At 44.1% G+C, this 26,506-nt stretch overlaps 1 protein-coding gene across 1 annotated transcript in view; it reads left to right on the top strand.

Annotated features, from left to right (window-relative positions):
- Positions 1-1,194: 1,194 nt before the first annotated feature.
- The window catches only part of LOC102447101 (cyclic nucleotide-gated channel beta-1), a 47,200-nt gene continuing 21,888 nt past the window's right edge, over positions 1,195-26,506 (top strand). The window contains exons 1-6 of the mRNA XM_075940450.1: positions 1,195-1,292; positions 3,275-3,317; positions 8,394-8,672; positions 10,724-10,880; positions 23,777-23,872; positions 25,428-25,591. Of these exons, the coding sequence (XP_075796565.1) occupies positions 8,441-8,672; positions 10,724-10,880; positions 23,777-23,872; positions 25,428-25,591 (649 nt within the window). The 5' untranslated portion in view covers positions 1,195-1,292; positions 3,275-3,317; positions 8,394-8,440. The remainder of the gene's footprint in view (positions 1,293-3,274; positions 3,318-8,393; positions 8,673-10,723; positions 10,881-23,776; positions 23,873-25,427; positions 25,592-26,506) is intronic.

Raw genomic sequence — 26,506 nt, 5'->3', positions numbered from 1 at the left:
AAAAGAGAGAGGTTGAGAATGGTTGTAGGATACGATCAAAAGATTTGAGACTGGATTTTGAATAATTAATTAATCCAAATGAAAACACAACTTCTGTGCAGTAATAACTAGATGCAGATATAAGATTACACATCTACACAGCTAAGGAGCTATTCAATATGTGATAACATGGGCTTTTCAATTTTTGCCTATTTAGTTATTTTCTTATTTATTTACTTAATTATCCCAATTTTCCCTCACAAATTAACCCCACGACAAACGCAAAAAACTGCCATCAAAACAACCAACATATTGATTTTGGGGGTGACTTCTGAGCATTGAGTAAGGTGATCACCAACCACGGACACCTGATGATTTTTTTTACTTAAACTTATCAGGCATATTAAACTAATAACATTAATCATGTGGGCTTGATTTATCAAATATGGATGGTGGAGGAGGACATACAGATTCTGTATTTGCCCGCTCAAGTTCATAGAATCATAGAACACTAGAACTGGAAGGGACCTCGAGAGGTCATCAAGTCCAGTCCACTGTCCTCATGGCAGGACCAAGCACGATCTACATCATCCCTGAAGTTGGCAGTTGGAACAGAAAATGAACATTATGTGTTTTATTGATCATTTAGATGTAGAAATGAGGGATTTAGATGGTGCTCTACAGGTGTTCCTGTTGGAAAATTGGGCTCTCGGCTGTTGTTTGATGGATTTAGCATAGTGGGATGAGTTTATTTTTCTGCAAATGATCTACACACTTTCTGATATTTTCATCTGGTCTCCCATTTATTTTTGTTACCAACATTAAAAGAAAGTCTCTTGTAGTTAAAACTTTCATCCCACAAATTACATTTAGTTGATATTCATCTATTTAGGTGCTTTGTCAACATTTTGGATTAATCAGTATCTATTTTCTTGAGAGTGGGGGTCTTTCCAAATGGCTAAAATTTCCGTGGTCCCTCCTTTCAGCCCCCTGATTATGTGTTTGGCATAGTCGTGTGTTCTCATTAATCTGCAAATGGGCTTTGATAGGTAGCTTATGAAGCAATGGTCTTTCAACCTGACATGTAACCCTCCTCCCCATGTCTCTTGCCTGTAATATACACAGACTCAGAAATGGCTGGAAAAATCCTGTTCTTGTTTCACTGATTTTGTTTCCACTTCCGTAGATCCCCACCTCACTCCCCTTTCGTGGCTTGCAGTGGTGTGCGGGATGAGTTCGCCTTCGCTGCCGCTGACCTGGGTTTTGAGCAGGTAGAAGACCTGTGGACGGCTCCCAAGGGCCCCTTGCTACAGGTACAAAAATGCTTCTAATGCTTGCAATGCAGGTGTTGCAGATTGCTAACCACCCTCTCCGGGAGTGCGACAAGTACTTGCAAGTGTATGGGCGATCCTCATGGGGATGTGGAGCTTTGGTTTCTGCTCGGGGAGCTTCTGAGAGGGGCAGATTGCCAGTTCTTTTCCGCAGGCTGTGGGAGAAGTAGCTCAAGGAGCTGAGCGGCTGCAGTAGTTTCCAAGGTCGCTTTCCCTATGTCCTCGTTCTCTGAGCTGTGCAAAGGTCGTAAACGTCTTGCAAGGGTTTCCAGCCCCTTTTCCGGGGAGTGGAGCCCATCGCTCTTCCACTGTGTTCCAGACCTTCAGCAGGATTTGCCTCCGGGTCCATATTTAGGGTTTGCTTTTGCAACTATAGAAGAAATACGAACACACGTCCACGCAGCAAGAAGCAGTAATAATGGGCGATCCATTCCTCTGCCTTGGTGAACTTGCTTTGGAAAGGAAAAGCTAGAAAGCCCAAGAAGTTGAGTGTATTTTAATTGCTAAAGGCTATGTCTAGATTGCAGGCTTTTTTCGGTAGAAGCTTTTCCGGAAGAGCTCTTCCGAAAAAACTTCTTCCGAAAGTAAGCGTCCACACTGCGAAAGCACATCGAAAAAGCGATCAGCAGATAGCGTCCACACTGAATGGATGCTATCTCGCATATAAGCTGTGACTACTATGGGTGGAATGGCCACCAATGCACCTGTGCTTTTTCCTTTTTCCTCTTCTTGTGAAAGAACTCCCTCTTCCCCATCCACACATGCCTTTTTCTGAAAGAGCTCTTTTGGAAAAAGACTTCTTCCTCGTAGAAAGAGGTTTAACAATGTCGGGAAAACCCCTCAGTTCTTTCAATTTTTTTTCGAAAGAACGCGATTGCAGTGTGGATGTAAGTGAAGGGTTTTTTTTTGGAAAAATGGCCATTTTTCTGAAAAAGACTGTAGTGTAGACATACCCTTAGAGAGAGCAGTTCAGCAGTGAAGTTAGAAAGTCAGACTCAGAAGGTCCAAAGGAAAGTGAGCAGATGAAATACCAAAGCAAAGGGCTCAGTTATTTACTTTATTAACATACGCTAAAGATATGGCAGCTAGACGGAGTGAAAATGAAAAACTTTGAAAACTACAGATATGAAGGATGGACACAGAGTACTGAATTAGAATATAAAGAGCATTTCATTTTATAAAACAATACAGGTTCCACACCCTGCCCCACTTAAAAAAAGCAGCATAATTAAAGGATAAAGATTTATGTACAGAGCTGTGTTTGGGATGCTGTAGATCTATACACTTTATGGTCATCACATGGTAGTAGTATTTCCAACATGGCTCTGGCGTATGATACAGTATTTTAAAAAAATCAAAAAGGAAAAAAAAAGTTGTCACAACCTTCAGGAAGACATTTTGCTCTAAAATGAATGGATTGTATGAAAGGAGCTTACAGCTGAGATGTTGATCATACAGACAACCTCTGTCTTTTGTTCCCCAGATACAGGGGGAACTTGTCAGCATAGTCTAGAGCAGTGTTTCTCACCCTCTTTTTATAAAGTTCCCCTTTTTAAAAAAGTACCCCCTTTTTAAAAAAAAAAAATATTATAAGTACCCCCAGTATCTATAGTTTTCAGGCACACAATTTTTTTTCTACCATTGCAACACATTTGTTTAAACAACTTAATCATATCCGGGCAGGCGATGAAATTTTTGGGTGTAAAAAATACAACAATAATAAAGAGCTGTAAAACTTAAAACAAAAATTCATTTTTCTCCAAATTTCAGTTGTGTTGACGTGCGCCCCGACTTCTCTCGAGTACCTCTGGTTGAGAAACACCGGACTAGAGAGATGAACCCTCAGTTTGCTACTAAAACGATACTAAAATGCAGCCCTTCTGTCTAAAGGCTTGTTTTCCTGTTTCCCTTTTTGAAACGGAATAGGATGGCTTTCTGTAGCACTGTTTGTTTGTTTTGTGAAGGTGGAAGCGGAGAAAGGTGGAGGAGCTGGAACTGATGCTGAAGGTACAGTATATAATGCAGAATGGTATGAAATTATATAACTAGAAAGTGGCAATGAGAGGTCTGGTGAAAAATAAACTATAGACTCGCCTTCTTGAATTCTTACTTGACAGAAACAAACAAGTGATTCTTCTGCATGAAGGGCCTGCTTTCTGCAGTCTGTTACTACCAGCTGAACCCCTCTCATCCAGCACTCTCTGGTCCGGCAACACCCGTGGTCTGGCATGATTTGAGTGAGCTGGATGTCCACTTATCATGGGTGTGGCCGAGTTTCCTGCAGTCCCATAAAGTTTGTTTGCAGCCTGCAGTCCTGGCCGGTGTTCTGTGCTGATCCTTAGTTCTAACTTACCCCTAAATGTCTTCTAAGAGTATGTCTAGACTGCATCCCTCTGTCGGCAGAGGGATGCAAATTAGGCAGGTCGACATTGCAAGCGAAACGGGGATTTAAATATCCCGTGCTTAATTTGCATAAAAATGGCCACCGTTTTTGCCAACTCAGCACTTTGTCGGCAAAAAGCGGCAGTTTAGAGGGAAATCTGTCGAGAAAGAAAGCCTTTTTCGACAGATCCTTATGCCTCCTGCAAGGAGGTTTACAGAATCTGTTGAAAAAGGCTCTTTCTCAACAGATCCCCCTCTAGACTGCCATTTTTGCCAACAAAGTGCTGAGTCGGCAAAAAACGGTGGCCATTTTTATGCAAATTAAGAGCAGGATATTTAAATCCCCGCTTCATTTGCAATCATAGAATCATAGAACTGGACGAGACCTCAGAAGGTCATCAAGTCCAGCTCCCTGCTCTAGGCAGGACCAATCCCAACTACTGGGCCATGATCATCTTGCAGATGAGCCGCGGACTCTGGGCACCCTCTCCTGCATGGATGTTCCAGCCCCACAGCTCTCCCCTCCCCTCCCCCGAGAGGTTAGAGCACCAGCACTAGCTTCCTGCTGTGGGGGGAAGAGCTCTGAGGCCGGATCTGGGGCTTGTGAGGGGAGGAAGCAGCTCCACACGCTGCTGCTTCCCCTCCCTGCTCCTGCACCCTCCCTCCTGCCCAGACTTTGGACCCCCACCTGCCTAGACCCCCCCTCACCGCCTCCTGCATCCCCACCTCCCACAGAGACTCTTCACCCCCATCCCTAACCCTCTCCCTGGCAGCCCCCTCCCGCACAGTGAAGTAGGGATGTACGTGACTAGTCGACTAATCGACTGTCCAGTAAGCAAAAGCTTATCGGATGGTCAACACACTAGTCAACTAGTTGTTTCCATGCCCATTTCCTGCCTCTATCAGAAAGAGGCAGCAAGGGGGGGAAGAGAAGGGGATTCTGGGGGGGAGCTGGCTTAAAACCCAGTTCGCTCCAGCTCAGTGGGAGAGGGCAGGGCACTGCAGCGGGGTTCCAGCTTTGAAATGTACAAGAGTCTCCGGACTCTTGTACATTTCAAAACAGAAGCACCACATGGAGCCTGGGGCCAGCGGAGGACTCAGAGTCCCCCACTGGCCCCGGACTCCAAGTGGCGTTTCAATCTTTGAAATGCACAAGAGCCCCGCTGGGGTGCCACACAGCACTTCCGCCTTTGAAATGTAGCAACAGCCAAAAGCAGAAGCCCCCTTATCGACTAATCGAATAGTTGATGGAAATTCCATCGACTATTCGATTAGTTGATTAATCTAATAGTAACATCCCTACAGAGAAGCCCTCATTTTTTATCCTACCCCAGATCATAGAGGGGGCACTCCTAATTTACTAGCCCTGGGACTCCAGAAGAGTTAATCTTGCCTACGGGAAGCCTTGAACCTGTGGAGCTGGAGCGAGGTGTCTCAGTTAGAGGCCACATCAGTGAGGAATGGGGTTGGTTTTTGGTTTGGGTTTTGGATATTTTGGTGGAGTTTTTTTTCTAACTTTTGTGTGGCCCCCAACTGATTTTTCTGTTTGTCGTTGGCCCCCAACCAAAAACGGTCCCCCACCCTCACAATAAAGATAATAGTGAAACCTTTTGTTTTGAACATAAATTAATATTTTACTTTCTTTAAAATGTAGCTTGGAAAACTAACATGATTACATTTAAAGTGCTTAATCTGTTGAATGATTTTGATGACTAATATTTCCTTTCTTGCCTGTCATACACGCCCCCTTATGTTTTAGCTGTGTATTCACGTTTTCTGTAGCCTAATATAAATAATTTCGTATTTAAGGTATTTAGAGATAAAGGCATTTTGTCATCGTGAGTGGTTGGCTGTAGGAGCAACACAGCAGCAATGTCGTCAGGGCCAGATTAAGACCTTTAGAGGCCCTAAGCACTGAAAAGCGTGTGGTGCCCCCCCACCCATGTAATTCAAAATAAAAACAATACTGCACCGTAAAATCTCTTTTTTTTTTTTTTGGTGCCCCAGCTTTGCTGGTGCCCTAAGCACATGCTTAGTCTGCTATTGGGTAATCCAGCCCTGAATGGCGTTGTTTGATATGCCCACATATCAGAGACTAGTATTACACAGCACTTAATCTCACTGAGTAAGTACAGGCAGTCCCCGGGTTACGTACAAGATAGGGACTGTAGGTTTGTTCTTAAGTTGAATTTGTATGTAAGTCGGAACTGGTACATATTGTAGGGGAAACTCTAGCCAAACATTTCTCCAGAGCTCAGTTTTATTCTCCCACACCTCACTTCCCTCAGTCCTTTATTCTCAAGCTGAGGTGTCTGCTGAGAAAAGCCGCTCCGCGTCTCCCTGGTCTGCTGGGGAGGAGGGCGCTAGCTTCGCGTCTCCCTGGTCTGCTGGGGGGAAGCAGCTAGTGCGGGGTTGCCTCACCTCGTTTGTAAGTAGGGATCCGATGTAAGTCGGATCCATGTAACCCGGGGACTGCCTGTAATCCCTGCTGTGAAATAAGAATTTCTTCTTCTGCTAAAGGAGACACGGAGAAGAAAAGAGGCTTTTTCTCAGCTACCTTGTTGTAGCCAGGAAATATGTGGCTACATAAAATGCATTTTAATTTAACTTCTTAGGAGATGATAGTTTGGTAACACAAATTAGAGGGGAATTTGGTTTATAAAACTCTCTTAAATGCACTGGCTCAAGCTAATTCTTGGCATAACTCCATTGAGTTCAGTGCAGTTACCTGAGTGTCCCATTGCCCTTATTACTTTCTGAGCGTTTTTTTTAACTGCCAAGTGTGTGTTCTTGCAGTGACATTGGGCAGAACAACATTATACAACTCAGCTGCAACGTTGCAGTTCAACAGGCATGTCTTTTCGGTGGTTCGCAAGTCCCGGTGCACTGCTTAAATCCACAGAAACCTTGCAGTAAGAGCTTTAAAAAGTGTATAGCATCCACATCTCAGTGAAATTTCCCCTAAGGATCGTCTCAAAATAATTCTCCTTAGGCCTTCCTTCTACATAAAAGCGGTAACCATCTGAATTCAAAACCAGTAGCCATTAACCAGAATTATGGGCCAAATTCTCTTCTCCACATAGTCCCCTTTGGGAAATGCCTGCAGAGACCCTGGCACAGGAGTTGTATTTGGGACAGGAAACACACATGACTAACATGCGTCCTCTTACTCCAATGACCTGGCAGCCGAGGTCTGCCACCGGTTCTGTGATGTCCCTGGTCTCGGGGAAGCTCAGCATAGCAGAGGATGCAGCTCTCTGCTTGTAGTGAGTTAGTTTTTCTAAAATAAAATCCCATGTGGATCATTCTTAGCGCCTAGAGCCATGTGGCTTCAGCATGGCCCATATTTCTTTTGCCTGGTGGGAGAAGAGCAGTGTGTTGGCAGATGACTGTGGATGGCCATTGTACGTTGTATGAAAAGGCCAAAGAACAGAAAAGTGATATCAACATTGTGGTTTGGTATCATTGTGGAGGAGGATAGCATAGCAAGAGACAAATGAGGCTGCAACTCATATTATTCTACCCTAAAAAACACGTGCCATGGCCGAGAGTAGGGATGGAGACCTCTCTCACCTGCAATTTACCGCCCATGCAACAAGAACAGGGAGCGTCGCGTGTCTTCCAAAGTTTTCAGAAGTGTCCATTAATTCCAGTTGCTTCAGGTTTGGGGGTCCGCTCTGGAGCAGCTAGGGCAGAATTTTAATTAGGTGGCACTGGCAGCAGGACATAAATAGAAAACAGCCAGATGCAGCCCGTGGGCCGGATCAAAGTGTTAGGCGGGCCGGATCTGGCCCCAGGGCCGCATCCTGCCCAGCCCTGATCTAGGCACTGATTTCCAAAGTGGTGAGTACCCCCGTCTGCTGTGGTAGCCAATGGTGGCAGCAGACCCAGGTGTCTCCAGGTGGGCTTCCAAAAATGGGGCACCTAGAATGTACAGATTTTTCGAGTGTTTCTTTTAATCGTTGGGTCCCTACGTATCTGTGATACAGATAAGTCTTGTCATGAATACAGATAGGTCTTGCCTCGAATGTCTTCTCTTCAGACTGAAACTATTCGTATCCCACTGGAACTTGTGCTTTGGAGATGGCTTGTTTCACATTCTGGGCAATTAACGAAGGAGAGACGTTAGCTCCGGAAAGGCCTTACACTGAAAGCTACCGGCTCTGAGCTGTCAGGCAGAAGTGAAGCAGTGGAAAGGGCTCATTGCCCTTTCGCTTCCGGAGAACATTGCTTGGCTCAGAGGGGAGATGTGGGTTTGATGGTTCTGGGTTTGAGACCCACCCACCGGGGAGCGTCACCTCCAGGGTGCCCCATTAGGAAGGCTGGATAAGGGGTGCTTGAGAGGTGAGGTGGGGCGCGATGGGTTGTCTAGGGGTTAGGGCATTAGCCTGGAAAGCCTGGGGTTCTGGGTTCAAGCTGGTCCATCTGGGAGCATCATTTGCCATTGTGATTTTGTGATGACTGTCATTCTCTGTTTAGAATTGAAATAACACTGGGTGCTGAACATCAGGAAGTTGTGTGTGAAGTTGTGTAAGGAATGGCACTTGCCAGCTCCATTCCTGGCTCTAACCAGCGCTATTCGCTTTAGCCTTTGTGATCACACAAACCACAATCCCCTCCAGCCCTATTTCTTGTTAAGGAAACAGTTCATCTGGAAATAGCACAAAACAGTCTCACATGATTCTGTGTTTCTTGTTGCAGCTTCAGACGCCCAGTCCTTTGCTTGAAGCGCCTAGCCTCCTAGCAGCATGTCCAAGCAAACTAAAGACGTTGAGTTAGATCATCTGGTGCACGATCAGCCGCTTGACCGCAGGAGCGCCTCCCCTTCCTCCCAAGGCATAGTAGAGCAGCTACCCAATGTTCCTAGCTACCGATCCTCCAGCGCTTCCCACGTCCCAATCCTCACCTCCAGAAACCAAAAGTCTGGTGTGGTGAATCCCAGTTTTTTGAATGAGGAACGGTCCCCTTCTCATCCTGTAGGTAGGATAGAAGATGGCTTTTCTGGTGTGCTTGCATGGCTTTGGGCATGGGCGTTTATCTCTGTGTGTGTCTTTTCTGGTGCTGTTTATATTTTAAATATGTTCCATGTTGCAACATAGTGGTATTATTTTGTGTTGATACCACTGTATCACAATTACTGTATTCTCAATTGGAAATAACAAAGAATGTGAAAAATGTCTGGGTTGTAAAAAAAAATAAACACCCCAAACATCAAAAACTAACAACAAAAATTCCACCACTCCTCACGGATCAAAAATTGCAAAAACAAATCCATTGTTCAAGGATTCCATCTTCAATACACATAACTCTTTCTGTCACTAACATGCACACACAGGGTGTGTCTAGACTACATTCCTCTTTCGAAAGAGGAATGCAAATGAGGGAAATCGAAAATGCAAATGAAGCGCTGATTTACAAATCTCATGCTTCATTTGCATAATCACGTGCGATTGCTTTTTTGGAAGAGATTATTTAAAAAAAAAAACAATCTAGACAGGGTTCTTTAAAAAAACCACCTTTTTTCAGGAATAAGGGTTCTTTCGAAAAATGATTTTTTTTCGAAAGAACCCCTTGTAGACTGCTTTTTTTTTCCGAAAAAATCTCTTCCAAAATAGCGATCGGACAAGATTATGCAAATGAAGCACGAGATTTGTAAATCAGCACTTCATTTACATTTTTGATTTCCCTCATTTGCATTTCTCTTTCGAAAAAGGAATGTAGTCTAGACCAGTGTCTCTCAAACTGTGTTCCGCGGTACACCGGTATGGGGTTGGAGCTGTGCCGCGGAGAACAACAGAGTTCAAAATGGCTGTCCTTAAAGGGGCAGGCGACCTTTTTTTTTTGGCTCAATAACTTTTTCCCGGCTTTCTTTTTTTCTCAGCAAAAAATCCTTGGTGTTCCTCATAAAAAAAATTATTGTTTGGTGTTCCTCAGTCTTAAAAAGTTTAAGAAACACTGGTCTAGATGCACCCATCCAGGCTTAGTGAAAACAGAGGGATGGGACGAGGAAGTCTTGGTGTCCCCCAGGATAAGCAGTTTCGTCCGTATGTGTTAACCTGGCTTTTGTGGCTCTGTTTCACAATGAAAGTGTGAGGTTCTGCCACTCTTGTGTCAAACATTAGCATGTGCCACAAACAGCTGCGCTGAAATGAATGGAATTACTTTTGGCACATGTACAAAAATGGCATTCCAGTTCACCACTCTGTATGAGTAAGGGTGGCAGAACCTGCCCCTTCATGGCCCATTAAGGCTCTGTCGTGTTTGTTGTGTGACGTTTCTTGTGTTTTCTTGCTTTGTCACTTCTAGCTGAGTATCTTTTCCAGTAAACAATGGAGAGGTTGGAATGGGATTGTTTGTATATGGACGCTCTCCTGTGCTTTCTGGGTGACAGTCATCCCTGGGCAGAAAGCCAATCACTGAGGGTAGTGGTCTATTGCCCTCTATACACTAGTGAATTTTCACCTTTTGTAAAGTTGCAAGGACTTGCTGGCTGTAATTTTAGAGATCACAATGAGGGTAGGGTTGCCATCTCTGAGGCGCGGGCACACACACACACACACACACACACGGCCACTGGTCATCCCCAACCACCAAAGAAGGTCTTAGCATGGCTGGTGAGCATTGGGACTCTTCCACTTCCTGGAGCCCTCAAGGGAGCCCCCCTCCTACTTCTCCCATCCTGCACTTCGCCTCTCTCGTCCAACTCATGGTGTCAGGCTTACTGGACCAGATCTTCACCTGATGTAGGCCAGTGAAGATCTGCTGTATTATATCCACTGAGGATCTGGCCTGTTCCCCCCCCCCCCCCCCTTCAAGATGGACCTTAACTTTGAATTTTGTGACTGTCAGTTCCTTTCTGCATGTGATATCAGTATAAACACATAAGTACATGCATAAGACCTGAAGACAGCTTAGATTGACCTCTATGGTAACAGGTTGATAGATTTGGACTTTGAGCAGAAACACTGGTCACAAGGAATTGTGCCCCTTTTCTTTTTCTGATTGCTTATGTGTGTGTTTTTCTCTCCAAGAGCCATCGTCCAATGGATATCCCACTGTAAGCATCAAAGACGATGTCACCAAAACCAGCTCTGCAGGGGTGCAGAAACGAGTCACGCCCGTGTCCCCGATCTCCTGGACTAAATCCCACACTCTCACCGTACCAGGAGTGTCTGTGGCTCCAAAGAGGTAGGGATCTGGGAAATATCTTCAATGTATCACGTTCTGCCTGATTTCCACTCCAGGGACTATCCCCTCTGACAAGCACCTCAAACCAGTTACCTTGGGTTGCTTTCTACCGCAAGTCTGCCCACAAGTTCCATGCTTGAGAGTCATAGATATCAAGACAAAGAACTTTGTTAAGGAGACGTTAACTTGGCGTAGCTGCCAATATTCCACCCAACTGGAGTGTCTCCCAGATACACACTCCATCTGGGAGAGACGATACAGTTACGTGCTTATCTGAGAAGAACCAACGTCAGTAAGTGACAAGGTAGCTCGCTTAGCATCAGAGGAAATAGATTAGAAAACCAGTGTCCGGTGGTGCATGAATGTGAAATGACATGCAAAAACAAACAAACAAAAAAGGATGGTGGAAGGTTAGGAAAGTTAAGGTAGTTTTGGTACCTTGTTTGGAGACTTAATTCTGCATTTCAAGTACCAAATCTCTGCTGTGGGCCTGAAGCTTTAACCTCACCAGAACAAGGAGTTTTGTAGAAGAATATCCTTAATTTTGTGTAAATGGTCGCAGTGTTTTCTGTTCTTGCAAACCCCAGTAGGTCCACAAGTCAGGACAACCAAACCAGACCTTAGAAGGTTTGGGGGAAATACATTCTCAGGCTAGGACTACACTACAGAGTGTTTGCGCAAATCCTGCTGTTGTTGCACAAAAACTCGCGAAGCGTCCACACCTCAAATGTGTTTTTGCACAAGTAAAATGAAAGAACAGAGGGGTTTTTCCAGTGTAGGTATTCCTCCTTCTATGAGGAATAACTGCTTTTTGTGCAAGAGTTCTTCTGCAAAAAGGTGTGTGTGGATGGGCAACAGGTTTTTTTTGCGCAAAACCAGGAAAGAGGAAAAAGCACACGTGCCCTGGTGGCCATTCTGTGGATAGCTATCAGCGCTTTCTTTCGAGAGAGCGCCCATGCGGTGTGCACGCTGTCTTGCATGAGAAGTTTTTGCGGAAGATCTCTTCTGCAAAAAGCTTCTTGCGCAAGAAGCCTGCAGTGTAGACATAGCCTTTGACTGCTGCTCATTGAACCTCTTGCTACCTCTGCTATCACCTAACATCTTTTGTTTGGGAATCCTGATGCTCCAGGTCTTGCAAAAAGGGAGTCCCAGTGTGTCCCTAGCCTCTGTTTGTCAGGGGGTGGAGATGGAAGGCAGGAGAGAGATCGCTTGATCATTACCTGTTCGGTTCACTCCCTCTGGGGCACCCTGCTTACTTTGGGGCAAAACCCCCTTGCAAAAACGGATCAGAAGAGATTATGCAAATGAAGCATGAGAAAATGCTAATCAGCACTTCATTTGCATTGCCTCTTCCGGACAAACCCGTAGTGTAGACATAGCTTAAGTGTGTCCACATGGGGACTTATACCAGTACAGTTATGCCAGTAAATTTCCCCTGGTAGACGAGCCCACAGCAACTACCACATCGATATGAGCAATAGTGAGACGAAGATCAGAAAGAAATTCGTTGCCCGAGCTACTCTGAACATGTTCCAGCCTCAGAACACGCTTATGCTGTGAACAGTTCTTGAGAAGGTTGGAACTCCCTTTTGGAACCATCACCGCACACGACGCAGGGGCATGTGTATGGTCAGGAAGGCTCCCTCTGGCCTGGTGTCAAAAGGTTGCCGGTAGGGAGGAGGGCTGCAAACCTCATCATCATTGCCAGGGAGAAATGAAAGGGCAGCAAGCAACAGCATCATGTCAGGGAACAGAAACATGAGGTGCCCAGTCACACCGCTCAAACTCCAAATTCCGACTGCCAAATATTCAAAAGGATACTTATGCTGACTAGTTAATGGAACCTCCACAGGCCCTAAAATGGCCATAAAGACCACCTCTTGCACAATGACTAACAATGTCAGCATAATGCTGTCTGTTGCTGGATGATTGGTGAACAGAAAAAAGTATCAGATTTGAGACCAGGTTTACGCTTCGGATCTAAGGGGAAACGTCGCTGAGGGGTGTGAAAAATCAACACCCCTCAGCGATGCAGTTAGATTGACCTAACCTCATACGTAGCTACAACATAGCACCGTACCTGAAGACATGGCCTGTTTAATTGTTCACAATGGCTTGGTTGGACAGCTCCAGATACAGTAGGCCAGATCCCCTCAGCAGGTGAAAACTGGCCTAGCTCCTTAGTCCAGCAGTCTTCACTTCCTTGTTTACTGGAGGACTGGAGTGGGCTAGTAACAACTCTGAGCCTCTCGTGCTAAGATGCGCCTTTCTCAGCCTCAGTTGAGACAGTCTGTGACACAATATCCCCTGCCTCCTGAACTGAGGGGTGCGGGACCTGCAGCTCGGGTTTCAGTCTACTGGAAGGTAGCCCCAACTTCAGATTTCTAGCCTCCCCGCCAAAAACAGGTCTGATATTTCCAACCTAAAAGAGCAGCAGAAAAAACCTTCCTTTTAAAAAAAGAGGTGAAATTCCCTGTCTTTCTACTTAAGGTAGGACCACTATACATCAAAACCATGTTTTCCTTGCATAGGTCACTTTTAAACCAAACATATTGTAGTCCTAACTTTAAATGGATCTTTTGTTCTCTAGGCCCCGAGACTGCCCACAATGAAAGAGCAAAGATCACTCTTGTCTAGTCTACAGAATAGGTTTATAGAATTGGGAAAAAATAGATTCAAGAGTATCAAGTGAAAAGCCAACCTGCCATTGGTTGACAACATTATGAAGATCTCTTGTTAAAAAGTCACTGGATTTCACTACATGGGGATTTTATTTTTCTCTTAGCCTAAGGACAAAGGTATTTGGGTGACAATCCCATCACAGCTAGAGCCAGTGACATTAATCTGACACTGAACAGCCTTAAGATCAGCATGTGGTTAAAAAACCCCAATACAACAGATTAATAGAACCTCTATGCTGAGTTGAGTAACTGGTAAGTGAAAGAAGTTCAGCTTTGCAGGGGAAAAAATTATGCAAGTGCTGCTTCTGTAGTCGGTAGTCTTTTCTACCTTTGGTCTTAATTCCAGGGAGTGCTAATGAAAAGGACCTTAAAGATAGTCCTGCTGCAATCAGTGCCACGTTAAATGAACTGGCCTGGATGAGTTTTTCATCTTTTAGGAGAATGAAAACGGGATAATTTTTTGAGAGAGAATAACTATGGCTACGTCTAGACTGGCATGATTTTCCGCAAATGCTTTTAACAGAAACAGAAAGCACTTTTTGCGGAAAAGCGTCCGTGCCAATCTAGACGCGGTTTTGCGCAAGAAAGCCCCAATCGCCATTTTCGCCATCGGGGCTTTTTTCCGCAAAACAGTCCTGAGCTGTCTACACTGGCCCTTTTGCGCAAAAACATTTCCAGAAAAGGGCTTTTGCCCGAACGGGAAGGTCAAAGCATTTGTGCAAGAAGCACTGATTTCGGACTGTAGAACGTCAGTGCTTTTGTGCAAATTCAAGCGGCCAGTGTAGACAGCTGGCAAGTTTTTCTGCAAAAGCAGCTGCATGGACGCTGTCGAGTGTGCCAGGCTTTGGTTTGCTTATTTGCTCATTGTCCTGTACCGTATGTCTGTTTTGTCTCTGTTATGTCTACACTACAAGGTTTTTGTGCAAAAACCAGCGGAGCATCCACACCTTAATCATGTTCTTGCACAAGTAAATCGGCGGAACAGAGGGCTTTTTCCAGTAGAGTAATTCCTCTCCCCAAGAGGAATAACTCTTTTTTGCACTACAGCTCTTGCACAAAAAGGCAGGTGTGAATGCTCTGTAGGGGGTTTTATGCAAGAAACCCTTATGGAAAAAAGCACAGGAGCTCTGATGGCCATTCTGTGAATGGCCATTAGAGGTTTCTTGTGCAAGAGCGTCCATGCAGTATGGACGCTCTCTTGCGCAAAAGCACATGGCTTTTGCGATGCGCTTTGAGGTCTGGATGCGCTTTGGCGCAAGAAGTCTTTGTGCAAGAACTCTTCTGGAAAGGCTTCAACAAACTCAAAGTGAGGACTTGTTTTCTTCCACAGCTTCTTGCATGAAAACCCTGCAGTGTAGACAAAGCCTCTGTGTGCAGCTCCTATGTCATTAACAAAAATCTGCAGAAAAGGCTCTTCTCTGCCCATTCCCTTCAGTAGCATAGAGAACTCTCGTTCCTTTTTTCTCTTGCTACATTGCCACAGCAGAGGAAACACTGAGATGAACCAGGAAGGAAGGCACTCAGTTTCAAAGGTTTCTAAACGCTTGTCTAAGCTAGGAAAAGAATCTGTTGCAATGACAGAGCAGTGAGTGGTGTTGAACTAATACTGTACGGCTGCTTCTAGACTGGCAAGTTTTTCCGCAAAAGCACTTGCTTTTGCGGAAAATCTTGCCAGCTGTCTACACTGGCCGCTTGAATTTGCACAAAGCACTGACGTTCTACAGTCTGAAATCAGTGCTTCTTGCGAAAATGCTTTGACGTTCCCGTTCGGGCAAAAGCCCTTTTCCGGAAATGTTTTTGCACAAGAGGGCCAGTGTAGACAGCTCAGGACTGTTTTGTGCAAAAAAGCCCCGATGGCGAAAATGGCAATTGGGGCTTTCTTGCGCAAAACCGCGTCTAGATTGGCACGGACACTTTTCCACAAAAAGTGCTTTTGCGCAAAAGCGTCCATGCCAATCTAGATGCTCTTTTCTGCAAATGCTTTTAATGGAAAAATTTCCCATTAAAAGCATTTGCGGAAAATCATGCCAGTCTAGATGTAGCCTACATGATTTGATTGCAAGCTGATATGGTTTCTAAAACAGTGCTGAACCTGTAATTGCAGTTAAACCAAATTCAGATCTCTTTTTAGCTGCACCTGTTGCTGATCTCTATTGTTAGCATGGGATATTAATATTCCTTGCTAACAGTGATTCACAGCAACAGGGACTAGAATAAACAAGACCTAATGCTTCGGACGAGAGTTGAAGATACTTCCATATATTTGAAGCCGTTCCAAAACCTGGATTGTATTCCTAGTGCTTGTAATTCAGAGTCAACTAAAGATAGACTGCGATGCAAAATTTTGACACAGTGTTCAGTCACCCCAAAATCACAGGCTTTCGGATCTGTGGTTTAGTTTTGTGCTGTTGTCGAGATAAGAACCAGACCAAAATTTCAGAATTGGGCTCAGATTCTAAACCCTCACAAAGTTCAGGAATAATCAGACCCAAATATTGGCTCTGACCCATTTATTCTTAGAGAGACGGCCACCTAGAGCGTGGTGGCCAGGAGGCCTGTGCCCCTTTGAATGGTTGGGCCTCACAGCAACTATCTCTTCCCCCCATACCGCGTAATCTGGATGAGGGGATGGATTGCACCCTCAGCAAGTTTGCAGATGACACTAAGCTAGGGGGAGAGGTAGATACGCTGGAGGGCAGGGATAGGGTCCACTGTAACCTAAACAGATTAGAGGATTGGGCTAAAAGAAATCTGATGAGGATAAGTGTAAAGTCCTGCACTTGGGACGGAAGAATCCCAAGCATTGCTACAGGCTGGGGACTGACTGACTAAGTAGCAGTTTGGCAGAAAAGGACCTGGGGGTTACAGTGGATGAGAAGCTGGATATGAGTCAGCAGTGTGCCCTTGTAGCCAAGAAGGCTAATGGCATATTAGGCTGCATTAGGAGGAGCATTGCCAGCAGATCCAGAGAAGTGATTATTCCCCTTTATTCGGCACTGGTGAGGCCACATCTGGAATATTGTGTCCCTTTTTGGGCCCCCCACTATAGAAAGGATGTGGACACATTGGAGAGGGTCCAGCGGAGGGCAACCAAAATGATGAGGGGGTTGGAGCACATGACCGATGAGGAGAGGCTGAGGGATTTGGGCTTGTTTAGTCTGCAGAAGAGAAGAGTGAGGGGGGATTTGATAGCAGCCTTCAACTTCCTGAAGGGAGGTACCAGAGAGGATGGAGAGAGGCTGTTCACAGTACTGACAGATGGCAGAACAAGGAGCAATGGTCTCAAGTTACAGTGGGAGAGGTGTAGGTTGGATATTAGGAAAAACTATTTGCTTAGGCTGGTGGTGAAGCACTGGGACGGGTTCCCTAGGGCGGGGGTGGAATCTCCATCCCTAGAGGTGTTTAAGTCTCAGCTTGATAAAGCCCTGGCTGGGTTGATTTAGTTGGGATTGGTCCTGCCTTGGGCAGGGGGCTGGACTTGATGACTCCTGAGGTCTCTTCCAGCTCTATGATTCTATGTGTCAGTTATTTGGTGGGATTTTGTTGAGAATATCAAAGTTGAAAATGTTCCCAAATCTCCCCACCCTTTTTCACCAACAGCGAGATCCTTCACGGTGTACTTTCCACCAGAAGATTTCAACTAACTTTACAGCTCTTAATGAATCAAACAACAGCCTTGTAAAACATGGCAGTATTGTTATCTGTATTACATGTGGGGAACTGAGGCACAAGAATGTCATGTGACTTGTTCAAAGTCCCAAAGAAAGGATGTTGCATACCCAGGAACAGTACTTGGATTATAATGAGTTCCTCTACTTTGGAGAAGACAGCAGTATAAATATCTAGATGTGCTTATAGATGGGCAGGTCCTAGATCCCTGGATTCCCATCTTAATACATTTTTCTTGTTGTTGCTTCTTTGCCATTGTCCATTAAGTCCCTCATGGGCCATTGGCTAATGCACTAAAAGACAGCCCAGTAATGCACTGAGCAATGACAAGGCAAATTTTGTTTTATCTGAGCTAATTAAAAAAATCAGCAAAATTCATCCTTCATGGACTATCTGAGCTGCTTGAGTGATCATAAGTCTCATTCTTTGATGGCCTCTCTCTCGCTTTGAATCTCTCTGATAACCAGTTCATGAAGATTCTTACGGTCAAGCATTTCATTGATCTTTGACACCGTTTAATAAAATACTGTTGAGGATAAATGTGAAAAGTCTTCTAGTACTGTTCAAAATGCTTTTCATGAAGGTGTAAAATAGGATCCAGAGAGCAGAGAGAACTGCATTCATCCTTTCTTCTTCACAGGATCCTGCATATGTACCAATAGCAGGTTTTATATTTACTTATATACTTATTAGAGGGGAAAAGTGTTGGTGTGGTTAAAGCACTGGATAGGGACTCAGTAGATATGGGTTATTTTTATTTTTATTTTTCACACAGCGCACAGTCAACTTGTAGAACTCCTTGCCTGAGGAGGTTGTGAAGGCTAGGACTATAACAGGGTTTAAAAGAGAACTAGATAAATTCATGGAGATTAAGTCCATTAATGGCTATTAGCCAGGATGGGTAAGGAATAGTGTCCCTAGCCTGTTTGTCAGAGGGTGGAGATGAATGGCAGGAGAGAGATCACTTGATCATTACGTGTTCGGTTCACTTCCTCTGGGGCATCTGGCATTGGCCACTGTCGGCAGACAGGGTACTGAGCTGGATGGACCTTTGGTCTGACCCAGTATGGCCATTCCTTTGAGTTCTGTTTCTAGCTACCATAGACATGAGCAAATCATTTAATCATTCTGTGTCTTAGTTTTCCACCTATAAAATAAGGCTGATTAATAGCATCAAAATAATATTTTTTCTGTTTGCATTCAGTACAGTCTCTCTGTGCACAGTTTTAGAAAGGGAGGTGAATTTTCGTGTCACATGAAAATATAATGGGATCAATATATAGGGCTTTGTCTTTCTTCTCTACTTAACTTGTACGCTGTTTAGGGCAGGGACTATCTCCCATTCTGCTTGTTGCATTGTGTGTCTATTATAACAGTGCTATTTGATCTTGGTTAGAGTGTTTCTTGCTACAGAAATACAAATGATATATTTGCAAGGTGCCTATGGAAAGTATCTGAGCACAGTGCAATAAAAAAATAGCAAAGCTAAATTTAAAAAACAATCAGATTTCTAGTATACAATCAGTACAAGACAAGGGCTCTGCCATTTGGGCAAACTCAGTTGGTTTTAGGCATACCGCTCTAGAATTAGAAATAGGTAATCTATTTCTAGCAGAAATGCAACCTGACACTTTAACTAGGTCGTGTTTCTGCTAATATATTTTTTTTAAACTTCAATGGAAATATCTCTGGCCCTGCTGAAATTCTGGTTCGTGCTTTTGCTCTCTCCTCCCCAAAGCATTGCAACAATTTTCTTTATTGGTTTCCCTGCCTTGTCAAGTTTCTGCAGATAATCTTTTCAGAACACTTCAAAATGAATGACTCCTTTCTTCCCCTGTATCCAAGACTTCACATTTCTCAAGTGGTGGCTTTATTGAGGCAATTACTTTAGCTACCGGTAAATTTGCAGATGCCATTTAAATTTTTATTACTTGTATTCAAAATCCTTCATACCTCAGTTCCTTCAAATGTGTGTAATATGGTTTGAGCATATCTTGCCTCTCATCACACCCCGTGTCTTAAAAATCTTCTTTTCCTTCAGTTATTTTTAGATTCATGGCTGCAAGGCTCTGTTGGGCTTGGTTTTCATCTGGTACAGCACTGTGAAAGCTACTTTATAAATCAATAAGTGGCAATATTTTATAATATAATAAGCTTGTATCTTTGATTATTCATTTAATCTCTTTCATGTTTAATGTTTACTTCATATACAACCCTCTCCCCATTAAATAGTTATGCCATCTTAGCCATATATGTAGGACCTGTTCCAAGTCCTATTTAGATAAATGAATTTTAATAGGCTTTGAATCTAGTTAAGGGGTGGCCAACCTGCAGCTCATGAAGCTGTCCCTTGCGCCTCTATAAATGGACCCACCAGCTCCCCCCCCCCTTTTTTTTGGTCAACAATTCTGAGGCAGCTCTTCGCATTTTTTCTACCGCTGTTTCGGCGCTCTTCGTTTAATGGGTTGGCCTTATATCCCATGTTTGACCTCTGCTACCGAGACATAATGCATATTGACTTCTATTGGAGGTGCAGTCATAGTGTATTTTAGGGTAAAATTGGCCCATAGAGTTTTGCAGAAAAAGGCTACAAAAGCTATTAGTGATATGGACCATCTTCAATATGAGAAGAGATTAAGAAGACTGAGACGTTCCAACTAAGGGGGGATATGATAGAGGTCCATAACATTATGAACGGTATGGAGGCAATGAAGCATTATTTATCCCTTCACATAACACGAGAAACAAGGATCAACTTGTGAAATTAACAGGCATCAAGTTTATAATAAACAAAAGGAAGAACGTCTTCACCCAATGCCCAGTCAATGTGCACAGTCAAAATGTCAATCGCACTTTGCTGTGCGATATTGTGAAGGTCCAAAAGTATGACTGGGTTCAAAATAATCAGCTGTTCATGGACGAGAGGTTCATCAATGACTATGAGCCATGATGATCAGGGACACAACTCCATGCTTTGCATATCCCTAAACATCCAACTGCCAGAAGCTGGGACTTGAAATTGTCCTGTATTGTTCTTTCTCTCTCAAGGATCTGGCTCTGGCCAATGTTGGTAGATAGACCATTGGCCTGACCCAGGATGACTGCTCTTATGTTCTAATGAGAGCATCACACAGAGAGTCTTTTCCTTCTCAGGCAATTAAGACATTGAGACCTGTTAGGAAAGTCCAGGTTGAACCTCTCTAGTTCAGAACTCTCTACTCTGGAAACATTCATTGTCCAGAATTATTTGAGGTAGCCGGATGTCCGCTTTTCACAGGTGTGGCCAAGTTTCCCACGGTCCCATAAAGTTTGTTTACAACCACCAGTCCCAGCTCCGTGTTCTATGCTGTTATTTAGCTCTCATTTACCTCTAACAGCCCCAAAAGCAGTGGAAGAGTTGGTAATGCTGCTAGATAATATTGACCTCCCATCGTCCAGAAAATTCTCTGGTTCGGAACCGGTCAGTTCCCGAGGGTGCCGGACTAGAGAGGATCAACCTGTACTAACTTTCTCAACCCACTTACACACATATACTCATCTGCAAGGTATTTAGCAGTGAAATCCAGCAGTGAAAGTAATTTAAAAATCTTCCTGGTACAGGGGCCACAGGCCCCTAGTAGAGTTGGGGCAGGGCTGGGCCAGCTTCTCCCAGACAGCCCTTCAGTGCTGTATGGCACATGCCACCTGGAGCTCCAGCAGCTATTTAAAGGACGTGGAGCTCAGGTTGCTGCTGTGGTAATGGGGAGTCTGTTGGGCCCTTTTAAATCACTGTCCCATCCCACGGCTGCCCCTCTCCGCCCCATCAGTGACCTTGCTCCCTCACCTCCTCATTGGCTGCCCTAGAGAAGGCAAAATGAGCAGTGAACTTTCCATTCCTTTCAATTCCAAAATGAGCAGCTGCACTTTCAATTTCTTTCTTGGTTGGTTGCTTTCCCTCTGGCTGTAACGTGTGCCAGGAAAGTAGGCAAATTGCCCCACGGCAGCCAGTCATAAGCCTTGTCCCTGAGGGCACGTCTAAACTACGTTGTTTTTTTTTTCAAAAGAGGATATGCAAATTCCGTGGGAACTTGCATGTCTTCTTCCAATCTCACTTTCAAAAGAGGATCTTTCGAAAGTGAAAGTAGTCTGGATGTGGTTTTTTTTTTTCGGGAAAAACCCCCTTTTTTGAAAAAAAAATGCGTAGACCTCCTTTTTTAAGGAAGAGCGTGCTTTTCAAAAAAGGGGGTTTTCCCCCCAAAAAACTGCGACCAGACTACTCACTTCTTTCGAAAGTGAGATCGGAAGAAGATATACATATTTCCGCGGAATTTGCATATCCTCTTTCGAAAATTCTACGTAGCCTAGACATAGCATCACCAAACATTCAGCGGACAGATCTCTCTGTCTTTTCTTTCTAAGGGGCACTTTTGTTACTTTGAATGTAAATTTAGAGGCATTTCCTCCAAACTATGTGAGAGACACAAAAACAGATTGCATATGCTGATGGACGGGAAGGATAACTTTCAAGTGTGTCAGTTAAGGAAGTGGATAGAGGGGGTTGTACTCTTCCATCAACGCAGGATGCTCGCTTTTCCTTAAAGAATGACTGCTACTTTCAAAAACACCTTGGACCAACTCTGCAGACCATTGTATGAGACTTACAGGTTTATAACATTCGCGTTCTTGTAAACATGCGGGCTTGAATAATAAAGGACCAATGCAGTTAGTGAAAAAATGTTGGAATCTCTATGTGTGCAATTTGTCTTTTACTAAGTGCAATGCCAATTCATTTTTTGACTGCAAGACATCCTTATGCAATAAGGAAGCCAGCGACAATTTACGTGAGATATTCCAGGACCAAGTGAGTGGAATGTCTTGTATTTAAAATTTAAGTCCAGTACAGTGCAGTCAGGGTTCAGATCTCTATTTGATGAATTAGCTTTGCTTATAACTATCAACTGCATGATGTCTGATGTCATAAAAGTTGTGCAAGAGACAGGCGCTAGTTCAGAGAAGTGTTTGTCTTACGTTTCAGCATGTTGAAATCAGCTAAGGGGAAAATTTGGTCCTTGATTTCCTGTAATCAGTTGTGTATGGGATTCACTGAGGCTCACCAAGACTGACCTTTGACCAAGGCTAACCCAGGAGGGAGTTTCTGAAAAAGAGGGGTTGGCAGGTATACCACATAGCTATTAAGACCCAGGACTAATTTATGTGTTTTCCATTTTGCCACAAAAATCACATTTCTCACATACCTGGTGCATGTAAAAACAAACCAACCATGTGTGTACCTAGGATGTCCAACAACCTCCTCCCAGTTGCCAATGTTAATGTTCAGGCTGTTGCTGTAGGTGCAAACGACACTTACACACAGCAGCCCTTACTCTCAGAGCTAGTACATTGCCCACTGTATGTTGATTAAAACTTTCTCTTGCACAATAAGCAAGAATCCCCAAGGCAACTCTCGAACCAGAGTTTCCTGCGTGGGAGGGCTGTGCACAGCCAACTGATACTGATAGAGTCTCATTTTATTTTATGATTATAATTATATGTATTTATTATGTACATGAAATAGCACCTCAATAGCAATCAGAGCCCCTAGTTCTAAGTGCATTCTGTAGCTGAGATATGAGTTAAGAACAGACTTCACATTTTTTGTTAAAGCTAATGTTAAAACGATCAAATACAGTACAGTACACAGGTTAAGGAAAGAGTATAATGCTTAAATTATCCCCAAATACAAAGTTTAGTTTAGAAGTCATAAAATACAGGCAGTACATAATCTACAGTATCCCAAATTTAGGTGAATATATTTAATGATACAGTTTAGATATTAGCATCCAACTATCAGGATACATTCCTCATAAAACATTATACTAAAGGTAGCTTATGCAAAGTAAATATAGCAATGAGTGAGGATTGTCCCTCAGTAATTACAATCCATCAGAGAAGTATTTCAATGATTGTTCTGACCTCAGGTCTCACTGGCACTCCCGTTCATCTGTCCTCGTATGGCCAGCGTTCAGTGATATGTTCTAAATAGATATCCTGTGACCACTTGATGGCGTCCGACACCGTGAGCTGCTGAAATACAAGAGACAACCCTGAAGCTCTCTCTGAAATTCTGTTATTTTACAGTGTAAATTACTCTGATTTGGTTTACTTTTTTAAAACCTTATGGGGAAGTTTATGAGAGAGAATGAGAGAGAGAGAGACAGAGACAGAGACAGACAGTGTGTGTGTGTGTGGAGGGAAAGGAGCAAAGAACATTTTCCTCCTGGTCTGGTAGCACTTTATAGACTAACAAAACATGTAGATGGGATCATGAGCTTTCGTGGGCACAACCCACTTCGTCAGATGACTGGAGTTTTGAGTTTAGGTCATCTGAAGAAGTGGGCTGTGCCCACGAAAGTTCATGATCCCATCGACACGTTTTGTTAGTCTATAAAGTGCTACCAGACCATTTGTTGTTTTTTAAGTTTATCCTGTACAGACTAACTCGGCTACCTCCTGAATTTTCTTTCTGGTTGTCTTTGTTACTAATGTCAGCTACTCATTTTTCTTTAGGAAGAAGCTGCCTTCCCAGGACGACAGCCTAGAGGATTTAATCGTGCCATCCCCACTTGAGTCTCCAGACAGAGCCTCACCTGGCGAGAGAAAAGAGTGAGTTGGGTATCCTGCGAGAATGAGAGGTCCAGTTTCATGAATCGGTGTAGTCAGGGCTTTTTTTGTGACGGCACTGCCTCATACTCAGTACCGGCACCTCCAGCCGCAGTACTAGCACCGCCAGTCAGAGCTCAACAACTTTTCTCTGGAGTACCGGCACCTTTTTTTTTTTTTTAAACAAAAAAAGCACTGGATGTAGTTATTAGGATTTTATATGTTGGTGCATAGATACAAAAGTGACTGGTGCCTAAGAAATACCTAACATACAACAGAGAAATGGATAGATGGATGGCTATCTGGGATTTCATGCGGTGTAAATGAGTGGGGGGGGGGGTTTCACATGAGTTACAGCACTCGTGTTGAACCCCTGGGTGCTGTGAAGGACTCGGTGCAGGGCCAGTCCTAACCAATTGGCGGCCCCAGGCACCTGCAGGGTTGCCAGATGCGTTTAAAAAAATACTGAGGGGAAAAAAAAGCTGAGGAAAATTTGTCAAGCAAAAAATTTTTTTTTAAAAAAGGGTTGGGGAGTAACCAGGGAGACCTGGGGAGAGGATCGGGGAGGTCAGGCCGAAATGCGGTTGCGGCGCTCCCCTAAGACCGGCTCTGTCAGCGGCCCCGTGAAAATGGCGGCCCTCAGTGACTGCTCAGCTCACCCGCCCCTAAGACCGGCTCTGACTGGGTGAAAGGGTTTGCTCCCCGCTCCTTCCGCACAAGGGCCTCAGCTGGAGTACTGAGGTCAGTTTTGTGTCTGTGCCACATTTTAAGAAAGGCGTAGACAGACTGGAGACAATTCAGAGGAGAGCCACAAAAATATTAAACGATTTAGAAAATGTGATCTACTAGGAAAGGGTAACATGTGGGCATATTTAGTCTTGAGAAAAGAAGACTCAGGAGGGACCCGGTAACTCCTCAGATACCTTAAGGGCTATTACAAAGAGGATAGTGATCAGTGGTTCTCCATGTCCACAGAAGGTAGGACAAGAAATAACCAGCTTAATCTGCAGCTCGAGAGATTTAGGTTAGATCAGCAGTTCTCAAACTGTGGGTCAGGACCCCAAAGTGATCCTCCTTTTATTGGGGTCATCTGGGCTGGCTTAGAGCTGCGGGGGCTGGAGCCAAAGCTGGAGTCCCAGACCCAGCACCTGGGGCTGGGTGGCAGGACTAGGTTACAGGCCCCCTGACCGGGGTGCTGGGGATCAGGCTCTGGTCCTTCCTTCTGGGGTAATGCAGTAATTTGTGTTGTCAGAAGGGGGTCGTGGCACAATGCAGTTTGAGAACCTCTGGTTAGATATTAGGAGAAACTTCTATCGGTCAGTATAGTTACATAGCAGAATGAGTTACCATGACGTAGGTGGTAGAATCCCTGTCACTGGAGAATTTTAAGAGGAGATTAGATAACTACCTGTTATGGATGGTCTAAAGGTAAATTTGATGGGGGGGGGCTATGATCTCTTGAGGTCCCTTCCAGCTCTGTGATTCTCTGATTGATGGTAATCCATGTTGTCACACTTGACCGTGTACAATTATATACACCGTGATGGTTTTTCTGCAGCTCGCCAGAGCGAGCAGGGTCATCAGCAAGCCAGAACAGTACAGTCATCAATGACCGGCTGCAGGAGCTTGTGAGGCTCTTTAAAGAAAGGACTGAGAAAGTGAAAGAGAAACTGATTGATCCAGATGTTACTTCTGATGATGATGACGACACCCCTGTGGCATGTGAGTTACAGCTGGGTGCAGGGCCTCTCTATAGACAGGCAGAGTGCTGGGCAAGAGGTAGAAGTTATGGAGCCGGAGGAACTGGCTTCATAAAAGCCCAAGCAATAAAAATTATTATTTGGTTTTGTAACCTGGAAACTCAACAACATACCTGCCTTTCAAGAAAAATGAAAGGGGACATGAAACAACACAGAATTCTTGAGTAGAAGTGTGTGGACATGAGCAGCCCTCTTAAAGTGGTGTTCAAATCTATTGTAAGGTCCTCGGTGATTTTAGACTAATTCCTTATGCAAAAAAAAAAAAAAAAAAAAAAGGCACATCGCACACAAACAAAAACCACAGCAATCTTTTACCTAATAAAAAGGGAGGGAGGAAGGTCTTCTGCCTAAGGCAAAAGGCAGGGATTTAGGAGAATTGGGATCTATTCCATACTCTGCTGGAATTGTGTGACCTTGGGCAATTGAGGTTAATATCTTTGTTCCTCAGCTGTTTCATCTGTGAAATGGAAAACTTACAATTCCATACTACAACAGAGTGTTATGAGGGTAACTATACTGATAGTTGGACAATGCTTTGAAAATGTACAGCTGTATAAGTGAAGAATATTATACTATTATACTATGACTAATTACGAAGGACACAGGAGTTAACTGGCACAAATCCTGTGCAGCTACTCAGACTCCTGAGGTGCATCTACACTGCACCATAGCTCGAAATAAGATACGCAACTTGAGCTACGCAAATTGGGTATCTTATTTCAATCTTATTTTGCAATAGCTTATTTTGTAATTTGGCACTGTCTACACAGCACCAAATTTTGAAATAACCTGCTATTCTGAAATGTCCCTTACTCCTCATGGAATGAGGTTTACAGGGACGTCGGAATAGTGAGCCTGTTATATTTCGAAATAATGG

This window comes from Pelodiscus sinensis, chromosome 12 (assembly GCF_049634645.1).
Source record: "Pelodiscus sinensis isolate JC-2024 chromosome 12, ASM4963464v1, whole genome shotgun sequence".
Classification (NCBI taxonomy): Eukaryota; Metazoa; Chordata; order Testudines; family Trionychidae; genus Pelodiscus; species Pelodiscus sinensis.
Note: the sequence above shows the minus strand (reverse complement) of the source record. Positions and strands in the feature narration are given on the sequence as shown.